Source organism: Salmo salar, chromosome ssa09 (genome assembly GCF_905237065.1).
Source record: "Salmo salar chromosome ssa09, Ssal_v3.1, whole genome shotgun sequence".
Taxonomy (NCBI): Eukaryota; Metazoa; Chordata; class Actinopteri; order Salmoniformes; family Salmonidae; genus Salmo; species Salmo salar.
Window position 1 is genome coordinate 15,899,281 of NC_059450.1, and position 23,220 is coordinate 15,922,500.

Genomic DNA, 23,220 nt, shown 5'->3' on the forward strand with positions numbered 1-23,220 from the left:
GGGAGGGAGAGAGGCGGCTAGAGACGGGAACCACAGCCAGGATTCCCACTAGCCCAGCGCTCCCCTTGGAAGATCTGTGTGCTGGGCCAACCCTGCCTGCTGTGTTCCCCTGTCTGGTTCCTTCATCCCTCGGAGGTTGAAGCTACAGTACAGCAAGCCGCTGGAAAAATGGAGAGGAACAATGGAGACAAAGGCTAGGGATTAAGAAGTGCGTTTGAACATGTCGCCTTGTGTCTTGTCAGGCTCGCTGGTATTGAACGTCGCCGGCTGAGTGGCAGCATAACAGGAAAAGGGCTGGCTTTTTCTGCTCTTTTGCACAGGTGTTACTGTGGCAACCGGAACTGGCTTGCCATCCATCGCACGCTGCGTCACCTGTTTTTTTCATTTCCCTGTTTCCTCTCCTCCACTCTTTCCCTCTCTCCACCCTGTCTCTCTTCTGCGTCTCCTCCACTCTTTCTGCTACAATGAGCGAATCCTATTCAGTGTTGTGTATAGATCTATTTGAACCGTGTGTGTGTGTGTGTGTGTGTGTGTGTGTGTGTGTGTGTGTGTGTGTGTGTGTGTGTGTGTGTGTGTGTGTGTGTGTGTGTGTGTGTGTGTGTGTGTGTGTGTGTGTATAGGTGGACGTGGGGGTGGTACACTTCACACCGCTGGCTCAGCCTCAGATCCAGCAGCCCTTTAAGCTGGTGGAGAAAGTAGTCAGGAACGTCTTCCAATTCCGGAGGAAGCGCTGCCGCAAAGGAATCGAGTAAGCAATATTTCTACCCCCTCCTCCTCCTACTTCACACGCTCCAAGTTCTCTCTCTTTGTTACGTTCCACATTAAGTGAACTCTGTTCATCCTTGACCAGCTCTATACAAAGCCGCTCATGGCTCTCTCACTCCTCCTCTCCCCTGCCGCCCCCATGCCTGTGAGGAGGCCCAGAGAACAAAAGAGAGCAGCAGTTCTGAGTCATTGGGGTGTCATAGGAAGACGAGGCATGATAAATGATGTACCTGCAGGGGCAGAGAGACAGCTTGTGAATGAGCTCTCTGGCGCTAAGCAAGCATCTGTACTGGGGATGTGGCTGTTTGGCTGTTCTGTATGCTAACTGTGAAAACCCGTGGCTAAATCTAGTCTATAGTCTGAGAACTGAATAGAAAGGATTTTCCTGAGTTATTTCCATCTACAGTACGGTCCGATGGATTCCTCGCTGACGTTTTTTTTTAAATGTTCTTTTTAACACCCTTGTCTGCATATTTAATCACAATAACATTGTTTATTTATGCTCTTTGTGGCAGCATTTAAGTTTGATTTAGATGAACTTGTCTGATGTTTTTTATTTAGAAAATGATTGGTTGAAAACTCAGCAGATTCCATCTGGACCTATGAGTGGCCATGATGGACAGGAAGCCACCTGAGACTATATCTGTGTTATTTTCCCAGAATGCTGTTCCCGGAGGCGCAACGGCTGGAGCTGGCGGAGGTAATGATGCGTGAGGCGGACGTGGACCCCACCCTGCGCCCCACAGAGCTCTCCATCCCTGACATCAGAGCCCTGGTGGATGCCTACAGCCACCTCTGCTCTGAGAACCAGGGTCTCCTCACCTACGACTTCAGAGAGGAACTCCGACTCAAACACCTTAACAGACGACCGGGCAGCAGCTCCAGTGGTCCTCAGCAGCCCGTCTGACAGAGACGCTTAAAGGGCGGAGTGGAAGGAAGGCCTAATGGTCTCCGTTAGCGATGAGAGAGACAACGGACTGCTCTTAGCGCTGACATTTCCACCTGGCACCCACATGCATTTTTAAACGCCATTTCACTGTAGTCCCGGAGGCGCTGGATGAGACCGTGAATCTTAGATGGGATAGAAACAACAGGGGAGAACTGAACACTGGGCCGTGGCGGGAGAGACTATGGGCCTCGGTCCAAACTGGAACAGCTAGTGTGGCTAACACACATACTACAGCTCAGGCACTCCAGTCCAGTTGTAAACAAAGAATAGTGTGTGACATTACCTGATTTTAGTGGTGAGACGTAATCATTTTGTAGGTTCTTAGATTTGTCATATTTTACACGTTCAAGGATTTTTTTGTTGTTGTTGCATATCCCAACTCTGATTCACAGCCAGGGTCAGCCTAGAGCAATTAGGGTTACATGCCTTGCTCAAGGGCACAGCAGCAGATTTTCACCTTGTCGGATCGGCAACTCAAACTAGTGACCTTTCGGTTACCAACACTCTAGGCTACCTGGCGCTTCAAGCTCTCGTGCGCTATACCCTGGTTCTTACCTCCGATCCAGCTTTCCCGTAACACCTCGTCCTCTGGGAGATGGAGGCCGGAAACATTTTCAGGACGATTTAGAGAATGAGAACATGTTGACGTTATTCAGGCCATTCCACCTCTCACTAACTAGAGAGGAGGGAAGTGCTGTAGGAAAGTTGTCAGCTCTTGGTGAGGCTATTGAAATCCTAAAAAGTGAGAGGACTCTGTGTGCCTTGTTATAAAACGCTGGCCATCTGTTTTGAACATTGTGGGTGAGTGATGATAGTACAATACTCAATGTGTACAAATAAAAATCCTGGCAAATAGTTTTTTTGCCTGCTTCTGTCAATTACCTATATCGTTGGTCCAACGTAGAGAACAAGGATTCTTCATTTTTCTGACAGCTCAACAAGGAATGGCAAGCTTAGCCTTGGGATGGAGCTAAAATAAACGTTTGCTTTAAGCTCATCTCATTGACAGGTAAAGGCAGACTGAGGCTGCTTTTAAATAAAACAAGCGCTCTCACAGATCACGTTTATTTATAAAACAGTTCCATAAGAAAAGGGGCTTTTCACATTCATTGGTATGCAAGCTTTAAAGTGGAGTCGAGGGCAAACAGCTTCAAGATGCAACGGCAAAAAAAAAAAAACCTTTACAAAAATATACCCAAACTACTTGTGGTACTGTATTTATTGCAAATTACAGCCGTATCTACCTGTACAAATGTCAAGTATGTGTAAGAATATAAAATATACAAATTACCTTACAGTACAGCTATTCTGGAAAAATATGTACATAGAAACGTATCGGGTATGGGAGCTGCAAACGGGGCAAGTTGACAACACATGGTTTCAATTAAATCATGCTGTTTTATTTGACAATGCCTGTACACATTAGAAGCTACGCTTTAGGAGGATGACAACCATACTCATTCAATACACTGAAAATAAATCTAATTGGGCGAAAAAACGTTTTCTTCAATTCAAGCCTTAACCCCATATTTATTTTGCAGATCAATAAATAAACATTGCTTAAAAACAAACAAAAATCCCATGATGTACAAATAAAGGATGTTTCAAATATAGGCAAACAGTGTACTTTAGTGCACAAAATACAGCAAGGCAGAGTCGCAATAAAATCTATGTCCATTCATCCTGTCCTATCCTGCTGATTCAGATGAAGGGCTTTGTTCAGTCTATTGATAAAGCATCACAGACTGGAGTGATAGAAACGTAAGATTAATTTCCGATTGAGCCGACATACGCAACATTTACCCAGAATGCAGTCTCCGCTAACACGGGAACATTCCCTTTAAAAAGTTAAATCGCTGAACTTCCGGCGATACGGATTGAACTAGAGCCCTAACTTCCTACAGGAAGTCTGAGTTAAAGTGAAGCTTTTAGGGTGAATCTCAAGTGGCATCCTCATCTCCTTTCCTCTGACTGATGTGAATTAAGTGGACAGGTGAGAGCAAAGTCTATCCATCAAAATTATACTCACCTCTCCTATATCAAGGAGATGAGGGGAGGAAGCCAATTGAGATGGCCCCTTAGAGAAGGGGAGCTGGGCAGAGAGGCATATACAGTAGAGCGCTGGCTGGAGGCGGAGCTACGTTGTGCATCAGTGCTTGGCAGATTCATTGCAGTCATTATCAGGGACAGAGTCACCTCGTCTCTCTCTAGGGGGAAAAACCAACTCATCTGTCCTTTTACACCTGTGGGATCTGCCTTGGTTGTTCCACATAATGCGTCCCTTTGATATTTTAAAATCCTGTTGTTTCAAATGAAGTGTCCAACATGGAACATTCAATAAATATGCATTTTGATATGTCCCTCTGTGTACCATATATGACTTCTAGAAAGATAACCTACTACATTTATCCAAGTTTCACCACCATTGTAAAGCCCTACTTATTTTGTTGCTTTGACAGTCATTTCTGAAGAGAATTATTTAATGCGATTAGTGATTCATTTACGTCTGTCCCTCATTTTAAGACCGACCCGGTTACTTGAAGTGAACTCTCGTTTTAATATGGTGAAACGATTCCTTTTTAAATACAGTACCAGTCAAAGGTTTGTACAAAAGAAACATCTAATAGTCAAATAAAAGTGTAAAAGCAGGTGAGCTGGTTCTACTTGATTTGTGGTGGGAAACTGAGTGGGTCGAGTGTTACTCATAGACAGGCTAGACATTTGTTTTGTGAAGCTTGCATTCAAATTGTCCCTCTGTGTTGCACACAGCATGCTGCCATTTCCCCAGTCACAAGGGGAGTTATGTCTGATTTAAGATGAAATCGTCAACCCTGTTACTTTATTTGGCACTTACTATAGTACATTTTTGAACATGTGCTCTTCATAACAATGTTAAAATTAGGTGAAATAAAACATCGCCCCACCACCAAGTTATCATACCCAAAAGGACTCATTTCATGGAACGACCAGCCTACTGTACTCGCTCACAGGAACACAGTTTAACTTCAGAGCTGAGGCACAACAGAACCCTGTGATACCCTGGGACTAGGACAGAACAGGGATTGCCCATGCCCTGAGGCAGGGAGCAGGGGCTGGGCAGAGGTTTGGTCCTTCTTCCTCTCCTTGTGTCCATCCCTGACCTTACGAGGCGTTGGGGGCACTGCCAGTGTATGTGGTATCTGTGGTGTCTGAGGAGTCCGTAGGGTCGTAGAAACAGTCTTCGTTGACCACGGAGGTGAGGCTCTGCACACTGAACTCTCTCTCCAGTAGAGCGTTGAGGTCCATGGCTGCCACGTCTGTCTGGCTGTCCAGGGAACAGCTGTGTTCCCTCAGGCTCAGTAGCGCCCCCTGGCTATGCCGCAGGCTGCTGCTTCCTTTCCTCTTCACGGGGCAAAGGTGGCCCTGAACCAGTTTGGGCGGGCTCTCCGGGGTGTCCACCTCTGCTCCCTCTGGCTGCACGCGGGGAGCCGGCGCCCGGGAGGATGCTGCTTCCTCCGACAGCCTCAGACTGAGAAACTGGGCCTCGATGGCGCTCGTCGGGGAGCTCCCTTGCCCCTCCTGCCGCCCCCCAGACTCACTGAACTCATCATCGTCCTCATCGCTCAAGATGTCTGACTCCTTCACAGAGCTAGAGACAGAGGAGCGCTGGCTATCCAGGGAGCCCCGGGACCAGGCCTGTCGGGTGGGCCGTGTCTTCGGCTGTGTTGGACCGTTGGCTGGGGGAGCGCCAGAGGAGCTGTGGTTGCCGCTGCTCAGGCTGCCCTCGTCAGAGTCAGGCTGGCCAGGTTTCAGTGTGCTGGTTGGGGTGGGGAGATCCAGCATGGGCTGCTTACACAGCCAGGTGGCTCTGGTCGAACCTGGTGGGGGATGGAAGAGAGAGAGTGAGAGAACTGCTAACTGAGCAATATACTCACTCATATCTGGACAATGAGGGCTTATGATCTTTAAGTCAAGGTCATGTTATTTAAAGTTATGCAACGTGTGGGTCTAATCCTAAATGCTGATTGGCTAAAACCGCATTCCAGCCAGTGTCTCTTTCATAAGTTACAACCAGCTAAATCTATGACGTTAAAATGTCTATTTACTCTGTTCCATCTGACTGCGCAATCCACTGTCTCATCAGCCCAGCCAGGCAATTTATAAACTTGATCTCCACTATAAAAAGCATCTAGACATTTCTTTCAGACTAACATTTAGTTTTCAACAGCAAAGATTTGTATAAACGTTGCCGTCTGTCTCACCGACATTTGCAACATTGTTTCAATATTCAAATTCGATCTCCAGCTGAACGACTGGGTCGCGTCTCCGGCAACCAAACCGATAAAATAAACGGCTTGGGTAGCAAGCCTAGATTTGTGTTGGAACTATATCTTGTGGAAGGATGAAATAGTATGAATAAATTCATCAAAGTAACTTTTCTAATGAAAATATGTCAATCAATATTTGAATATGTTGGTAACTCGTATCAAAGTGATGATGCCCTGGAATCCGGTGTTTGGAGGATATATTGGCAGTTTTCCGGCCCTCGACGAACACCCGTGCCAATATATCCTCCAAACACTGGCTTCCAGGGCATCATCACTTAAATAGAAATCAAAACAGTGATTTTTTGGAACAGGGTCGGGATGGGACTCACCTATCCTGGCAGAGGAGGGCAGGGTGCTGCGTAGAGGCGTGAGGCGCTCCTTACACCCCCTCTCGGCCGGGCGCATGTTCCGCCTGACGTTTTCCCGGAGGATGGAGCGGATAACCTTGATAATGTTGACTTTGCACTCTGGGACACTGTGAAGGAGACAGCGGGAATCTTTATATACCATACGCTGACAGAACAGGGCTAATTCACTCAGCGAGTCTACAGTAGGGGGGCACTGTCCTGCTGGGGATCATTTCCCCTGACACGCAATGGACCACTGATTGGCTAGAGAGTCCATGCACATCCCTGACCTTGTAGAAGGCAGTCAAGGACCAGAGCTATAGATCCATAGTCTCCAGTCAGAACTGCTGCTCTCTCTTACCTGCTACACAGCTGGAAGACAGTCTCTGGCCTTCCCTCCAGTTCAGACTTGGTATGAATCAGCTCCCAGATGCAGGTAGTCTCAGTTCCTAGGAGGAAGGGATTGGAGAAGTTCAAAAGACTCAATATCCAACAGAATGTGATCTCTTATATAGTTAAATGAGAACCATGATGGTATGTGCATGTTTGTGCGTCGAAAGGTGTGTGTGTCTTGCTCTCTTACCTGTAGTGTTGCCTAGTCGGACCTGCAGCGCAGAGAGCGGGATGAGCCAGCGGAACTTGAAGGGGTCTAGGTCTCCATGGGAGTGCGCCAAGCGAGGGGCGGTCTGCACGCACACACACACACGAGAGAGATGTTAGGCACTATTGACATCAAAGGCATATGAAAACAGGGGTGAAGGTACATTTCTTATCAGTACGGGACATGCAAGTGCTCGCACAATGTCGTTTTTTTATAGCATAGGTGTAATCATAGAATTCCATATAGACTCCCTACTCATTTAATATCTGATGTCTGTGGGCCTAGTAAAGATTTGTCATATCACTTTAACCTGTTTAGGATAGGGGGCAGTATTGACACGGCTGGATAAAAAACATACCCGATTTAATCTGGTTACCACTCCTACCCAGTAACTAGAATATGCATATACTTATTACATATGGATAGAAAACACCCTAAATTTTCTAAAACTGTTTGAATGGTGTCTGTGAGTATAACAGAACTCAAATGGCAGGTCAAAACCTGAGAGATTCCTTTACAGGAAGTGGCCTGTCTGACCATTTCTTGAACTTCTTTTCCATCTCTATCATTTACTAAGGATCTCTGCTCTAACGTGACACTTCCCACGTCGTCCATAGGCGCTCAGAGCCCGGGAAAAAACAGAATGTCGTCATTCCAGCCCCAGGCTGAAACACATTATCGCCTTTCTCAAGTGGCCGATCAAGGGACACTGGGCTTATGCTCGTGACCCCGACCGCCCCCGCCTTTGGGATTTTTTCCTCTGTTTGCCGAAAAGGAGATTCCCTGTCGGAATATTATCGCTTTTCTACGAGAAAAATGTCGTAAAAATTGATTTTAAACAGCGGTTGACATGCTTCGAAGTACGGTAATGGAATACTTAGAATTTTATTGTCACGAATTGCGCCATGCGCGTGACACTTCTTTACTATTTCGGATAGTGTCTGGAACGCATACGAACAAAACGCCGCTATTCGGATATAACGATGGATTATTTTGGACCAAACCAACATTTGTTATTGAAGTAGCAGTTCTGGGTGTGCATTCTGACGAAGACAACAAAAGGTAATCAAACTTTTATAATAGTAAATATGATTATGGTGAGTGCTAAACTTGCCGGGTGTCTAAATAGCGAGCCCGTGATGCCTGGGCTATGTACTTAGAATATTGCAAAATGTGCTTTCACCAAAAAGCTATTTTAAAATCGGACATATCGAGTGCATAGAGGAGGTCTGTATCTATAATTCTTAAAATAATTGTTATGCTTTTTGTGAACGTTTATCGTGAGTAATTTAGTAAAATGTTAGCGAATTCCCCGGAAGTTTGCGGGGGTATGCTAGTTCTGAACGTCACATGCTAATGTAAAAAGCTGGTTTTTGATATAAATATGAACTTGATTGAACAAAACATGCATGTATTGTATAACATAATGTCCTAGGGTTGTCATCTGATGAAGATCAAAGGTGAGTGCTGCATTTAGCTGTCTTCTGGGTTTTGGTGACATTATATGCTGGCTTGAAAAATGGGTGTCTGATTATTTCTGGCTTGGTACTCTGCTGACATAATCTAATGTTTTGCTTTCGTTGTAAAGCCTTTTTGAAATCGGACAGTGTGGTTAGATTAACGAGAGTCTTGTCTTTAAATGGCTGTAAAATAGTCATATGTTTGAGAAATTGAAGTAATAGGATTTTTAACGTTTTGAAAATCGCGCCACTGGATTACACTGGCTAATAGGTGGGACGAATTCGTCCCGCCTAGCCTAGAGAGGTTTAACATGCAATACCTTTTAACATCGGCAGTGCGTGGGTTTCATTTCATGCATCCTCACATTTGCAGACGTATGTAAGATATCACATTAGGAATAGTAGGCTGATTGGATAGTCATAATATAGGCTAATAATATACACAGTGTGCAAAACATTAGGAACACCTTCCACCTTCCTCAAATTGTCACGGCATGGACTCGACAAGGTGTCGAAAGTATTCCACAGGGATTTTGGTTGAATATTTTCCCGGTATTTTACAAATGTTCCACCCTGAGAATAAATCACTTTTCTCCCGGGTAACCTGGTATTTTCCGCTAAAACCAGAAGTGTCATTCAAAAGCCTTATAAAGCATAGAAATAGTCTTGTCTGGATTTGATTAGAGCTTTGATCGAAATTTAATGAGCCCTACATTAAAGACATTTATCGAGCCCTACATTAAAGACATTTATCGAGCCCTACATTAAAGACATTTAACGAGCGCTACATTAAAGACATTTAACGAGCCCTACATTAAAGACATTTAACGAGCCCTACATTAAAGACATTTAACGAGCCCTACATTAAAGACATTTAACGAGCCTTACATTAAAGACATTTAATGAGCCCTACTACATTTAACGAGCCCAAGCCAGAAAACACATATGATATAGGCTACTGGACATTACACAACAGAAAAACAGAAAACCCCATAGATGTAGCTATGCTCTCTTGGGTAAATAAATTAAACTAGCTCCAGTAGCCTAATCTTTTTGAGTGTGAACTGTATTACTGTACTGTATTTTAATGGACTGGAATTACACACATCTTTCAAACCACGCGGCCTACAAAGTTACAAGTATAGGCTAGCAAATGCCATTTTAATTTTGAAATATAATAGGTCCTATTTGTATAATTAGTAGACTGACGCATATATACACCTTTCATAACAGGGGAAATAGTATGAGCCTGCCTCTATTGTTGCTTCATTCCTTCCTCGCTTTCAACATTTAAATGAAATACGTTTTGTTGTCCTCATCTTCATCATTCTAATGGCATCCTTGAATAATATAGGACTACAATTAGATGCAGAAAGAAGGCTTTCACTTCTCTTCACAAAGATTGAATGGTTATGGGTCTGAATAAATAACTTCTATAGCCTACCGTCATCGCGAGTTCGCTCGTCTTTCAAGCTACCCGTGAGTTCTATTGGCTGCTGTATTTAACATTCAGCAAACAAGAGCTTGAGTCCCTCTTTGAATAGTTTATTGGTATAAGAAATTATTTTTAAAAACAATGTCCAGCAAGCTATTCTAGTCTAGCTTTTCCTGCATGGGACTCCAAGATCTAAGGAGCATTTTTTTAAGGAGAGAGGCCAGTGGAGCACAGGTGCTTGCTTATTGCGCAAGAGACAGAGGCTACAAGTTAGAAGTGTATTATGCATAACCCATAATTAATTAGCTAAGTATAAGGCTAATATTGCATTGTAAATTAGACACTCATTCAGTCTTCATATTACTCTAGCATAGACTTTGCTGTAGCAAATGCAGGCCTTCCTGCAACAAGAAAGAGTTACCATGATGAGATGATAGGTCTACATGCATTGTGAACTGCGCTCCATAGTTGAGATGGGCCGTCTGTCCCCACCCTGAGCGTTGATGATTTATCATGCAGAGGCCGTAGAGAAGCCAGATTTAGACACTGCATATAATTTAACAGTTCCATTTCATGCCATGCTGATCATATAAATAATTGATTTTAAATTTACCGGTTTCCCTCAGTTATTTATCCTGGGAAACTGGAGTCGGTTTGGGCCATTAATCCTGATAAATCTCGGTATGCGGGTTCCCGCCATTCAACCCTAAGAAGGATGCTGGCCCATGTTGACTCCAATGCTTCCCACAGTTGTGTTAAATTGGCTGGTAGTAAATCTCTACTTCGATTAGCTCGTTCCATCTCATCCCACAGATACTCAATTGGATTGAGATCTGGTGACTGGACAGGCCAATGCAGGAAGCTGAATTCATTGTCATGTTCGTGGAACCATTCCTGTACAATCCTAGCCTTCTGGCATGGGGCATTATCCTGCTGAAAAAAACAAATTTGCAGATGAATACACTTCTGCAAGATATCTTGTGCCATTCAAACGTTGCTCCACTTTTATCAAGGGGCCCAATGTGTGCCATGAAAACACATTACACCATCACCACCAGCCTGCAACGTTGACATGGCATTATGGATACATGTACTCGTGGTTTTCTCCGTACCGTAGTCCTCCCATCAGGGTGAGACCGCAGGAACCAGGATTAATCAGACCAGGCAATGCTTTTCCAATTCTCCAGGTGTCCAGTGTTTTCATTCCTTAGCCACTGCAGTTTCAGTTTTTTTGCTGAAAGAAGTGGAACTCTAAGGTCATTGGCTGCCATACACCATTTTTGTCAAGGTACGACAAGTTGTGCATTCTTTCATGGGTATTTGGGCACCAATGTTGTACTGGACTGTCAGTTGAATAACTGTAGCCCGTCTGTGCACAATGTGTCAGCCTCCTTTGTCCTCTTTCATCAATGACTCGTTTTCCACCACTGGCCTGTTGTTGGCTGGATGTCCTTTGGGTGGTGGATCATTCTTGATACACACGGGAAACTGTTGAGTGTGAAAAACCCAGCCGCGCTGCAGTTCTTGACACACAAGCCGGTGCGTCTGGCACCTACTACCATACCCCGTTCAAAGGCACTTAAATCTTTTGTCTTGCCCGTTCACCCTCTGAATGACACACAATCCATGTCTTAAGTCTCGAGACCTAAGAATCCTTCTTTAACCTGTCTCCTCCCCTTCATCTACACTGATTTGAAGTGGATTTAACAGGTGACATCAGATGAAAGCTAATGATCCCTTATTGGATTTACCTGGTCAGTCTATGTTCCTAATGTTTTGTACACGCCGTGTAATTGCAAAAAATACTGTTCAATGCAGCACCTAGTGGTGTACAGTAGGCATGGGTTCTATCAGATAAGATTTTCTCTAATAAGGAGAAGAAATGTATGTCAAGTGTTATTGAAGTGTTGTGGTTGCAGGTTCACTTGGCACATCTAAAGCCTTTTCTTTTGGGGTGTTGCTATAGGCCACCAAGTGCTAACAGTCAGTATCTAAATAATATATGTGTGAAATGCTTGATAGTGTACAGTTGAAGTCGGAGGTTTACATACACCTTTGTCAAATACATTTAAACTCAGTTTTTCACAAATCCTGACATTTAATCCGAGTAACAATTCCCTGTCTTAAGTCAGTTAGGATCACCACTTTATTTTAAGAATGTGAAATGTCAGAATAATAGTAGAGAGAATTATTTATTTCAGCTTTTATTTCTTTCATCACATTCCCAGTGGGTCAGAAGTTACATACACTCAATTAGTATTGCCTTTAAATTGCTTAACTTGGGTCAAACGTTTCAGGTAGCCTTCCACAAGCTTCCCACAATAAATTGGGTGAATTTTGGCCCATTCCTCCTGACAGAGCTGGAGTAACTGAGTCAGGTTTGTAGGCCTCCTTGCTCGCACACGCTTTTTCAGTTCTGCCCACAAATTTTCTATAGGATTGAGGTCAGGGCTTTGTGATGGCCACTCCAATACCTTGACTTTGTTGTCCTTAAGCCATTTTGCCACAACTTTGTAAGTATGCTTGGGGTCATTGTCCATTTGGAAAACTCATTTGCGACCAAGCTTTAACTTCCTGACTAATGTCTTGAGATGTTGCTTCAATATATCCACATAATTTTCCTCCCTCATGATGCCATCTATTTTGTGAAGTGCACCAGTCCCTCCTGCAGCAAAGCACCCTCACAACATGATGCTGCCACCCCCGTGCTTCACGGTTGGGATGGTGTTCTTCGGCTTGCAAGCCTCCCCCTTTTTCTTCCAAACATAACGATGGTCATTATGGCCAAACAGTTCTATTTTTGTTTCATCACACCAGAGGACATTTCTCCAAAAAGTATGATCTTTGTCCCCAAACTGTAGTCTGGCTTTTTTTATGGCGGTTTTGGAACAGTGGCTTCTTCCTTGATGAGCGGCCTTTCAGGTTATGTCGATATAGGACTCGTTTTACTGTGGATATAGATAGATTTGTACCTGTTTCCTCCAGCATCTTCACAAGGTCCTTTGCTCTTCTGGGATTGATTTGCACTTTTTTGCACCAAAGTACGTTCATCTCTAGGAGACAGAACGCATCTCCTTCCTGAGCGGTATGACAGCTGCGTGGTCCCATGGTGTTTATACTTGCATACTATTGCTTGTACAGATGAACGTGGTACCCTCAGGCGTTTGGAAATTGCTCCCAAGGATGAACCAGACTTGTGGAGGTCTACAATTCTATTCTGAGTCTTGGCTTATTTCTTTAGATTTCCCATGATGTCAAGCAAAGAGGCACTGAGTTTGAAGGTAGGCCTTGAAATACATCCACAGGTACATCTCCAATTGACTCAAATTATGTCAATTAGCCTATCAGAAGCTTCTAAAGCCATGACATCATTTTCTGGAATTTTCCAAGCTGTTTAAAGGCACAGTCAACTTATTGTATGTAAACTTCTGACCCACTGGAATTGTGATACAGTGAATTATAAGTGAAATAATCTGTCTGTAAACAATTGTTGGAAAAATTACTTGTGACATGCAAAGTATATGTCCTAACTAACTTGCCAAAACTATAGTTTGTTAACAAGAAATTTGTGGAGTGGTAGAAAAACGAGTTTTAATGACTCCAACTGTATGTGATATAAACAGAGAGGTCTACTTTCTTGGGGACCTGAATATTAACTGGTTTTCATCAAGCTGGTCACTCAAGAGGAAGCTTCTCACTGTAGCCCGTGCCAGTAATCTGGTTCAGGTGATTAATCAACCTACCAGGGTGTTTACAAACACTACAGAAACAAGATCATCCACATGTATCGATCACATTTTTACTAATACTGCAGCACTTTGTTCTAAAGCTGTATCTGTACCCATTGGATGCAGTGATCACAATATAGTGGCTATATCCAGGAAAGCCAAAGTTCCAACAGCTGGGCCTAAAATGGTATAGAAGAGATCATACAAAAGATTTTGCTGTGACTCTTATGTGGATGATGTTAAAAATATTTGTTGGTCTGATGTGATTATTGAGGAGCATCCAGACACTGCATTTTATGAATTTATGAAATTGCTTCTTCCAATTATTGATAAACATGCACCTGTTGAGAAACTGACTGTTAGAACTGTTAAGGCTCCATGGATTGATGAGGAATTGAAAAATTGTATGGTTGAAAGAGATGGGGCAAAAGGAGTGGCTAATAAGTCTGGCTGCACATCTGACTGGCTTACTTACTGCAAATTGAGAAATTATGTGACTAAACTCAACAAAAAGAAGAAACTGTACTATGAAGCCAAGATCAATGATATAAAGAATGATGGGAAAAAAACGTTGTACTTTAAATGAAATTATGGGCAGAAAGACAAATTCAACTCCATCTTTCATCGAATCAGATGGCTTATTCATCACAAAACCATTTGATGTTAGCAATTATTTTAATGATTATTTAATTGGCAAAGTGGGCAAACTTAGGCAGGAAATGCCAACAACGAACAGTGAGCAATTGTATTCATGCATAAAAATTTAAAAAAATGAAAGAAAAGCATTGCAAGTTAGAATTTTGTAAAGTTAGTGTGGGAGAGGTGGAAAATGTATTGTTATCGATCAATAATGACAAACCTCCTGGCATTGACAACTTAGATGGAAAGCAACTGAGGATGGTAGCTGACTCTATAGCCTCTCCTATCTGTCATATTTTTTTATCTGAACCTAGAGGAAGGTCTTTGTCCTCAGGCCTGGAGGGAAGCTAAAGTAATTCCGCTACCCAAGAATGGGAAAGCGGCCTTTACTGGTTCTAACAGCAGACCTATAAGCTTGCTGCCAGCTCTTAGCAAACTGTTGGGGAAAAAAATGTGTTTTACCAAATACAATGCTATTTCTCTGTAAACAAATTAACAACAGACTTTCAGCATGCTTATAGAGAAAGGCACTTAACATGTACTGCACTGACACAAATGACTGATTGTTTGAAAGAAATTGATAACAAGATTGTGGGAGCTGTACTGTTAGATTTCAGTGAGGCCTTTGATATTATTGACCATAACCTGTTGTTGAAAAAACTTCTATGTTATGGCTTTTCACCCTCTGCCATATTGTGGATTCAGAGCTATCTATCTAATAGAACTCAAAGGGTTTTCTTTAATGGAAGCTTCTCTAATGTCAAACATGTAAAGTATGGTGTACCGCAGGGCAGCTCTCTAGGCACTCTACTCTTTTCTATTTTTACCAATGACATGCATTGGCATTAAACAAAGCATGTGCGCCCATGTATGCTGATGATTCAAACCATATACGCATCAGCGACCACAGCTAATGTAGTCACTGAAACCCTTAAAGAGTTGCAGTCTGTTTTGGAATGGGTGGCCAGTAATAAACTGGTCCTGAACATCTCTAAAACTAAGAGCATTGTATTTGGTACAAATAATTCCTTAAGTTCTAGACCTCAGCTGAATCTGGTAATGAATGATGTGGCTGTTGAACAAGTTGAGGAGACTAAATTACTTGGCGTTACTTTAGATTGTAAATTGTCATGGTCAAAACATATAGATTCAATGGTTGTAAAGATGGGGAGAGATCTGTCCGTAATAAAGAGATGCTCTGCTTTTTTGACACCACACTCCAAAAAGCAAGTTCTGCAGGCTCTAGTTTTGTCTAATCTTGATTATTGTCCAGTCGTGTGGTCCAGTGCTGCAAGGAAAGACCTAGGTAAGCTGCAACTGGCCCAGAACTGAGTGGCACGTTTTGCTCTTAACTGTAATCAGAGGGCTGATATAAATACTATGCATACCAGTCTCTCTTGGCTAAGAGTTGAGGAGAGACTGACTGCATCACTTATTTTATAAGAAACATTAATGTGTTGAAAATCCCAAATTGTTTGCATAGTCAATTTACACACAGCTCTGACACACACACTTACCCCACCAGACATGCCACCAGGGGTCTTTTCACAGTCCCCAAATCCAGAACAAATTCAAGAAAGCGTACAGTATTATATAGAGCCATTATTGCATGGAACTCCATTCAATCTCATATTGCTCAAATGAACAGAAAACCTGGTTTAAAAAAAACAGATAAAGCAAAAATTTTTTGGCACTGACCCAATGATAGACGGTGAATATGCACACTCACCGGGATATGGCTGATGTTTACCGCTGGTGCCAATAAGACAGGCTACTGTTTGCTCAATTAAGTTGAGAGTTTTGATAACTAAAAGACAGATTGGAGTTTTTTCATTGTCATCTCTACAGCAATAGCCATTTGCTTTCCAAACAGTTTTTCCGTGATTGTATTTTCAAATATTGCAATATGCCTGGCTGGGTCTCTCTGCTTTTCACTGACAGTCACAAATCAACAATCATTTATTTGGTATTTGCAGCGCACGCTCCCCAAAATGCGGGCCCTTCCAACTGTAGGCTATGCGATTTTTTTTTAAGCTAACTATCTGGCTATCTGTGGCCCAATCATGCTTTCTGATGAAGTAGCCTATTTTGAATGGTTGTATTTATTTCCGTATAGATAGGACACAGGATTAGGCCTAAGCTAATTTGGCATTATAATTTTGGAAATGTAATTCAATTTACTTTAGGGAAAACTTTATGGACACGCCGCCTATGCCTTTTAATGTGGCAGAAACACAACCAGTCATGAAGTTTTCATCTGATTGTCAAACAATCACTTCAAAAAGGGGCTTCTGTAGGCTCCCCGCGAAAGCTCATCCGCTCAGAAAATATTCCCAGTATCCAACCCCAACACTGTGCACCTGCCATTTGATGAATGGAAAGAGACCTCTGTTATAAAACACCTACATGTATTGTATTGCCATTAGGCCTACACTTGGAGCCTGAATTGCGTCCCCGTGCACCTCGGTGTCGAGCCACTCATCTCTGCCTTTACAAAATTTAAGTATTCTGGTCAAACCACAAATCAATTTGGAGCGTATACAACCCTGTTTCAAGTCAATTCGATCCTTTTCCATGCGGCTGACATGCTGTAATGTTAAATAATAGTGTAATGGCCTATAGTTTTTTGGGACATGTTGTATTAATTATGATAGGGTGATATTTTACCGGTACGGCGTACCCCCAGTATTTATTTTGCCGGGGTGCCATACCGGACCATACCGGCTAACCTTCACCCTTGTATAAAAGTCAATGAAAGCGATAGAGAGAGAGGACTCACCATCTTCTTCTTGAGCTTGTTGCTCTCCCTATAGACAAGTATCACCGCCTTCTTGAACACTGAGGAGAAACGACATGAACACTGAGTGTGAACACAACTTTGGGAATGTACACAGGGAATCCATCCCCTCAGAAGCGATCTGAGTTTACAACATATTGGCACTAGATCCATAAAGCCCCAAATCATACTGGTGTAACACTAAACAGTACCATTAATATTCAGGTGGATAAACAATACATTTATCTAATAGATAGTCATTAAATGTGTGTTGTGTTTACATGCGTTCGTCTAAAGCCAGTGGACTCAGCATTTCAAATGGAATTTGATAGGAGTCCAGGCAGTCAGACTGCCAACCGCCTCTGGCTCTGGCAGGGGCCAGGCAATCTCTTTCCCATAATGCTGCATTAGCAGTACAGTGTCTCTCCAACTCACCAAACACGGTCAGGTCGGGGTCCTTTCTCATGCGGCCCAGCGAGAGATGGGGGTTGAGCCAGACGACAGAGGAATGCATGAGGAATTCTCCCATGGAAAGCTCTGTGACCTGGGAGAGAGAAGGAAGGGCCATTGGCCAGTGTGTGAGGGACGTACTAAGTACTGTATCTGTACAGGGAATGGGGCTTCAGCTACCACAACCATGTGCTATCTATGTGGGGTGTATGTTGAGTATCTATAGGAGGAAGTATCTACAGGGGAACTTAGCTATTTCCAACCAGTTTCTGTAAGAGACATATCACCAAGATCCCTTGAATAGACTGAATTGACCTTGACGGTTATGCAGCAAACGTAGGCTGTGCTGGTTTTAGCCTAAGTACGTGTCCAGATGAAAGATATGAGTGAGTGTGATGAAAGCTGCTGTAACAGAGGCAGAGGGGAGAGCAGCAGGGTACAGTATAGCTACCTCCTTCTCAGGGCCACTCTGCTCTGCCACCAGCTGGTCAAACACAGACCCATAGTCCTCATAGATCTTCTGCATCTCATTGATGTGGCTGGCCACCCTCTCCATGGCCTTCAGGGCCTCTGGGGATACAGGAGAGCAGAGGGAAGGGTTAGTGTGTGTGTGTGTGTGTGTGTGTGTGTGTGTGTGTGTGTGTGTGTGTGTGTGTGTGTGTATGTGTGTGTATGTCGTCAATGTACCTGTGAGGTGGTAGTGCTCCTCGCTGTCTGTGTCAGTAAGGGACACTAGCTCTCGGAGCAGTAGAGGGTACTTCAACACTCTCTGGACTGGCTTGATCAGGTAGGACTCCAGGGTTGACGAGTGCTGCTTCGTTGGGTTCCTCGCATCCAGAAACTCCTTAAAGGCCAGGTCAGTCTTCGCTGTAGACAACAGACAAACAGACTTACTTTACCAAGCCCTGTACATGTCAGTACTTTCAATCACATCGCTCATACTGCAGGAAGCTTTGAGGACTGTGCTTGGTGGTGCTAGCGTTAGACCTACCATGGTATTTTGGTGCAATAAAACTTGTCCACAGGGGGGCAGTATACGCTACTCCTCACCCTAGCATGACCACTGCAGTAAAATGGCAACACTGCAGGTATGTACAAGTGCATTCAGAAAGTATTCAGACCCCTTTGACTTTTCCCACATTTTGTTACGTTAGAGCCTTATTCTAAAATGGATTAAATATTTTTCTTCTTCATCAATCTACACACAATACCCCATAATGACAAAGCAACAGGTTTTTAGAAATGTTAGCAAATGTATTAAAAATTTTAAAAAACATATACCTTACATGCGTATTCAGACCCTTTGCGATGAGACTCGAAATTGAGCTCAGGTGCATCCTGTTTCCATTGATCATCCTTGAGATGTTTCTACAACTTGGAGTCCACCTGGGGTAAATTAAATTGATTGGACATGATTTGGAAAGGCACACACCTGTCTATATAAGGTCCCACAGTTGACAGTGCATGTCAGAGCAAAAACCAAGCCGTGAGGTCAAAGGAATTGTCCGTAGAGCTCTGAGACAGGATTGTGCAGAGACAAGCTCTGGGGAAGGATACCAAATGTCTGCAGCATTTAAGGTCCCCAAGAACACGGTGGCCTCCATTCTTAAATGGAAGAAGTTTGGAACCACCAAGACTCTTCCTAGAGCTAGCTGCCTGTCCAAACTGAGCAATCGGGGGCAAAGGGCGTTGGTCAGGGAGGTGACCAAGAACCTGATGAGTTCATCTGTGGAGATGGGAGAACCTTCCAGAAGGACAACCATCTCTGCAGCACTCCACCAATCAGGCCTTTATGGTAGAGTGGCCAGACGGAAGCCACTCTTCAGTAAAAGGCACGACAGCCTGCTTGGAGTTTGCCAAAAGGCACCTAAAGACTCTCAGACCATGAGAAACAAGATTCTCTGGTCTGATGAAACCAAGATTGAACTCTATGGCCTGAATGCCAAGCTTCACGTCTGGAGGAAACCTGGCACCATCCCTACAGTGAAGCATGCTGTGGGGATGTTTTTCAGCGGCAGGGACTGGGAGACTATTCAGGATCGATCAACGGAGCAAAGTACAGAGAGATCCTTGATGAAAACCAGTTTCAGAGCAGGGCGAAAGTTCAACAGGACAACGACCTTGGCATGCAGCCAAGACAACGAAGGAGTGGCTTCAGGACAAGTCTCTGAATTTCCCTCAGTGGCCCAGCCAGAGCCCGGACTTGAACCCCACCGAACATCTCTGGAGAGACCTGAAAATAGCTGTGCAGCGTCGCTCCCCATCCAACCTGACAGAGCTTGAGAGGATCTGCAAAGAACAATTGGAGAAACTCCCCAAATACAGGTGTGCCAAGCTTGTAGTGTCATACCCAAGAAGACTCGAGGCTGTAATCGCTGCCAAAGGTGCTTCAACAAAGTACTGAGTAAAGGGTCTGAATACTTACGTACGTGATATTTCAGTTTATTATATTTAATGCATTTGCAAACATTTCTAAAAACCTGTTTTTGCTTTGTCATTATGGGGTATTGTGTGTAGATTGATGGGGGGGGGGGGAGAAAGAAGATAAAATCTTCTATTAGAATACGGCTGTAACGTAACAAAATGTGGAAAAAGTCGAGGGGTCTGAATAGTTTTCGAATGAACTGTAGATACTGACATGAGACTACCACTCCACTCAAAACACTACCATTCAAAAGACACCGTTTCAAAAGAATCCCTGCAGTGATTTCCATTCACAGTGTATGGAGTGGAGAGATGCTAATATTGGGTGCTGTGTGGTCTAGCACCATAACACACTGAAAGATTTCCTGGAGGTCGGGTGTCGACTTTCCTCGCCACCTATCTGTTCGTCTCACCATGTGTGGAAGGATTGAGAGGCCAATGGAGTACTCATTACGGCACTCTGAGCCACAGACAGCCGCATTAAGACTTCACACAGTAATTGGCAGGCAATTAACGAGTAAACGCAAAGTGTGTGTGCAGCGAGAACGAGAACGCGTAATTACTAGAACCGCTGACAGACACCCACAGATTCTCTGTGAATGCCCGCATTCAGCTGTGCTGGGTTCCACTATGCTAGGCTGTGCTGTGTACTGCTGGCCAGTGCTGTGTGTTGTACTATACTGTGCTGCAGAGTTCTGCTCTAATGCACTGCGCCCCTGTAACAGTAGTGCTGTAGTGATTTATCATGTTTACTCTGCTGTTTCCTACTCCAGTTAATTCTGATTCATCAGAGACTGTTGTGGAAAAGGCCAAACCACTTGCCAGATTCTTCCTGCGCCATTAAAACTCAATTTCGGTACCTGCTTCAAGGAATGCCGCACAGAATCTTGTAATGGGAGGAATTTAAGAGGCACAGGGGTGCAGTTTTCCCACTCTGTTTAATTCATTCTGCGCTGGGCAGTGTGCCCAAAATGGAGGAGGCCAACGTCATAGAAATAAATTCAGTTCAACGTTTATATTCAATCATATATACAGGGCCGCTCAAAATTACTAGCAGTCCCCGTCAGCGTTTAATAGTCTCTCTCTCATTATAGACCAGCTTTAGCTGTGCAGTGCAGCGCAATGGGGGAGACTTAGGCACTTTCACAGTGAGGGGGGGGCAGCGTAGAGTAGAGGGGAGACGTACCTCTCTCCAGGACTTTCTGGACTTTGATGTGGTTGGCACAGAAACCGCTGTAGAGCTTGAAGTGATCTGCGTAGTACAGGAAGGATCCACCCAGAGAGAAGAGAAGCTTCTGGAATCACAGACAGGCAGAGAGAGACACAGAGAGAGACAGAGAGAGCGTGAGAAAGAGAGACGGAGGGAGAGTGTGAGTGTGCGAAGGAGAGAGGGATGGGAGAGAACGTTTGAAGTCGTGACCTGACCACGCTCACCTCCCTCCCATGCGACAGTGTTTGAAATCGCCCAGGCCCCGCCCCCTCTAACCCCTGAGTAACAGTGCTCTTTGACTTGGAGATACAATTCTCCAAGTCAACATCGCAAAAATCAATAGGCCACACACACGTTGCCTTGTCGATGCAGTAAATCAACCACGCGTGAACCTGTGACATCTCTTCAATAATGAATATCCCAAGGTGTGACAGAACATCATAGCTAACTGGTTAATAAGCCTGTGAGTATGCGGTTTCATGGCAAGTGTGTATACTGCAAGAGATGTTTGGCAGAGGCAGCCGTAACATAAGGGGCACGTGTGTGTGTGTGTGTGTGTGTGTGTGTGCGCTCCAAGCTACCGTACCTTAAACTGCTCAGGGGTCTCCAGCGTTCGGAAGTCAGGTGAAGAGGCAATCCTCTCCTCCAGCGTCTGCAGGAACACCCTCTGGAAGTCCAGCATCTCTGGCAGGCTGCCAAACAGACTATCCATCTGAAGGAAAGGAGAGACAGGACCCTGGTCAAAGACCTAACACCAGGCAGTCACTCGTTCACAACCACCTCAAATGTCTCACGTGTGAGAGGCAGTTAGGAACAGCCTCTCTTTCCTTCCATCTCTAATACAATCTCCCACACCTTCATTAAAAGAGATTCAGAGTGTCTGGCTCTCCCCTCCGCTGTGTACCTAGACACGTCGGAGTGTCCATTAACGGGGGTTTAATCAGCCCCGCTCCTCAGTGTGTATCGATGGACCTCTTCCTGTGAGAGCGTCGTCCTGAGACTGAGGTTAGGCTCAGTTTACATCAATGTCCCTAGCTAATTGGGACTTAAGCTACACACTGAGGTCATCAGCATTCTCCAGCCATAGCCTTGTGGGCTCACAGGGAGGGACAGTCACACAAGGACTAATCCCGACCTGAGAGAAGAGTCAATTGTGTATCGAACAATGAAGACAACAATGCAATTGGAGATATAAAAGAGAATCCTACGCACGCTTTGTAATATGTGGGCCTATGTCAGAAAGGGACTAAATAAGGTTGTGAGAGTTCATTACTAGTAATTTAACATCACCACCACCCCAATCTAATAAACTATCCATCTTCATCATGAACCAACCTCATAAAATGATCCATCTCTATTACCTCCCCAGTCCTCCCCTCCACCAACCCCCTCCCTCCTCTACCTCGTCCAGAGGTCCTTTACTCCCGAGTGGCGCAGCGGTCTAAGGCACTGCATTGCCGTGCTAGAGGCATCACTACAGACCCTGGTTCGATCCCGGGCTGTATCACATCCGGCCCTGATCGGGAGTCCCATAAGGCGGCGCTTAATTGGCCCAGCGTCGTCAGGCTTAGGGGAGGGTTTGGCCGGGGTAGGCCATCATTGTAAATAAGAATTTGTTCCTAACTGACTTGCCTAGTTAAATAAAGGTTAAATACATTTTTGAAATACCTCATCCAGAGTGAGGAAGGTCTCATTCTGCAAGGGCTTCAGGTATATCTCAAAGAGGCAACTCAGGTCCTGTAGGAAGGAAAGACAAGAGGTGGGTTAGTGAATCCGACAACACCAATGCCACTCTCGACACATACAGTACAGTATACAGTACACCACCAGTACATCATAGGGTGGCATCAGTATCAACAGTTACTCCAACCGCCCAAAACTACTCCGTCATCTTTCTCCCTCCCTGTGTTTTAATGGGGCTGCGGCCCATCAGGACGTCACTGGAGATATACTCATTAGGCTGATTTACGGCCTCCGCCGCCCAGCCAACGCAGCACATCACAGACAGATGGTTTCAGCCGCAGCAGAGGACGTTGGGAAGGCATTCCCTCCCTCCTACAAATCCCCCACCCAGAGAGATTGAGAGAGAGAGAGGGCAGAGAAGAGAGGGCAGAGAGACAGAGAGAGGG

The 23,220-nt window shown here is 44.3% G+C and overlaps 2 protein-coding genes across 12 annotated transcripts in view; one reads left to right on the forward strand and one right to left on the reverse strand.

Moving 5' to 3' along the window:
- Positions 1 to 2,898, forward strand: part of tfb1m (transcription factor B1, mitochondrial) — a 40,046-nt gene extending 37,148 nt beyond the window's left edge. For all 5 annotated transcript variants that reach the window (XM_014210373.2, XM_014210370.2, XM_014210371.2 and 2 more), the window contains exons 7-8: positions 621 to 748; positions 1,426 to 2,898. In XM_014210373.2, the coding sequence (XP_014065848.1) occupies positions 621 to 748; positions 1,426 to 1,672 (375 nt within the window). In that variant the 3' untranslated portion in view covers positions 1,673 to 2,898. The remainder of the gene's footprint in view (positions 1 to 620; positions 749 to 1,425) is intronic.
- LOC106610786 (rho guanine nucleotide exchange factor TIAM2-like) overlaps positions 2,766 to 23,220 on the reverse strand; it is a 125,240-nt gene continuing 104,785 nt past the window's right edge. For all 7 annotated transcript variants that reach the window (XM_045723425.1, XM_014210361.2, XM_045723426.1 and 4 more), the window contains 11 exons: positions 22,760 to 22,828; positions 21,678 to 21,803; positions 21,068 to 21,176; positions 18,145 to 18,324; positions 17,909 to 18,027; positions 17,443 to 17,551; positions 17,011 to 17,069; positions 6,952 to 7,054; positions 6,730 to 6,817; positions 6,351 to 6,496; positions 2,766 to 5,571 (listed from right to left, as the gene is read on the reverse strand). In XM_045723425.1, the coding sequence (XP_045579381.1) occupies positions 4,856 to 5,571; positions 6,351 to 6,496; positions 6,730 to 6,817; positions 6,952 to 7,054; positions 17,011 to 17,069; positions 17,443 to 17,551; positions 17,909 to 18,027; positions 18,145 to 18,324; positions 21,068 to 21,176; positions 21,678 to 21,803; positions 22,760 to 22,828 (1,824 nt within the window). In that variant the 3' untranslated portion in view covers positions 2,766 to 4,855. The remainder of the gene's footprint in view (positions 5,572 to 6,350; positions 6,497 to 6,729; positions 6,818 to 6,951; positions 7,055 to 17,010; positions 17,070 to 17,442; positions 17,552 to 17,908; positions 18,028 to 18,144; positions 18,325 to 21,067; positions 21,177 to 21,677; positions 21,804 to 22,759; positions 22,829 to 23,220) is intronic.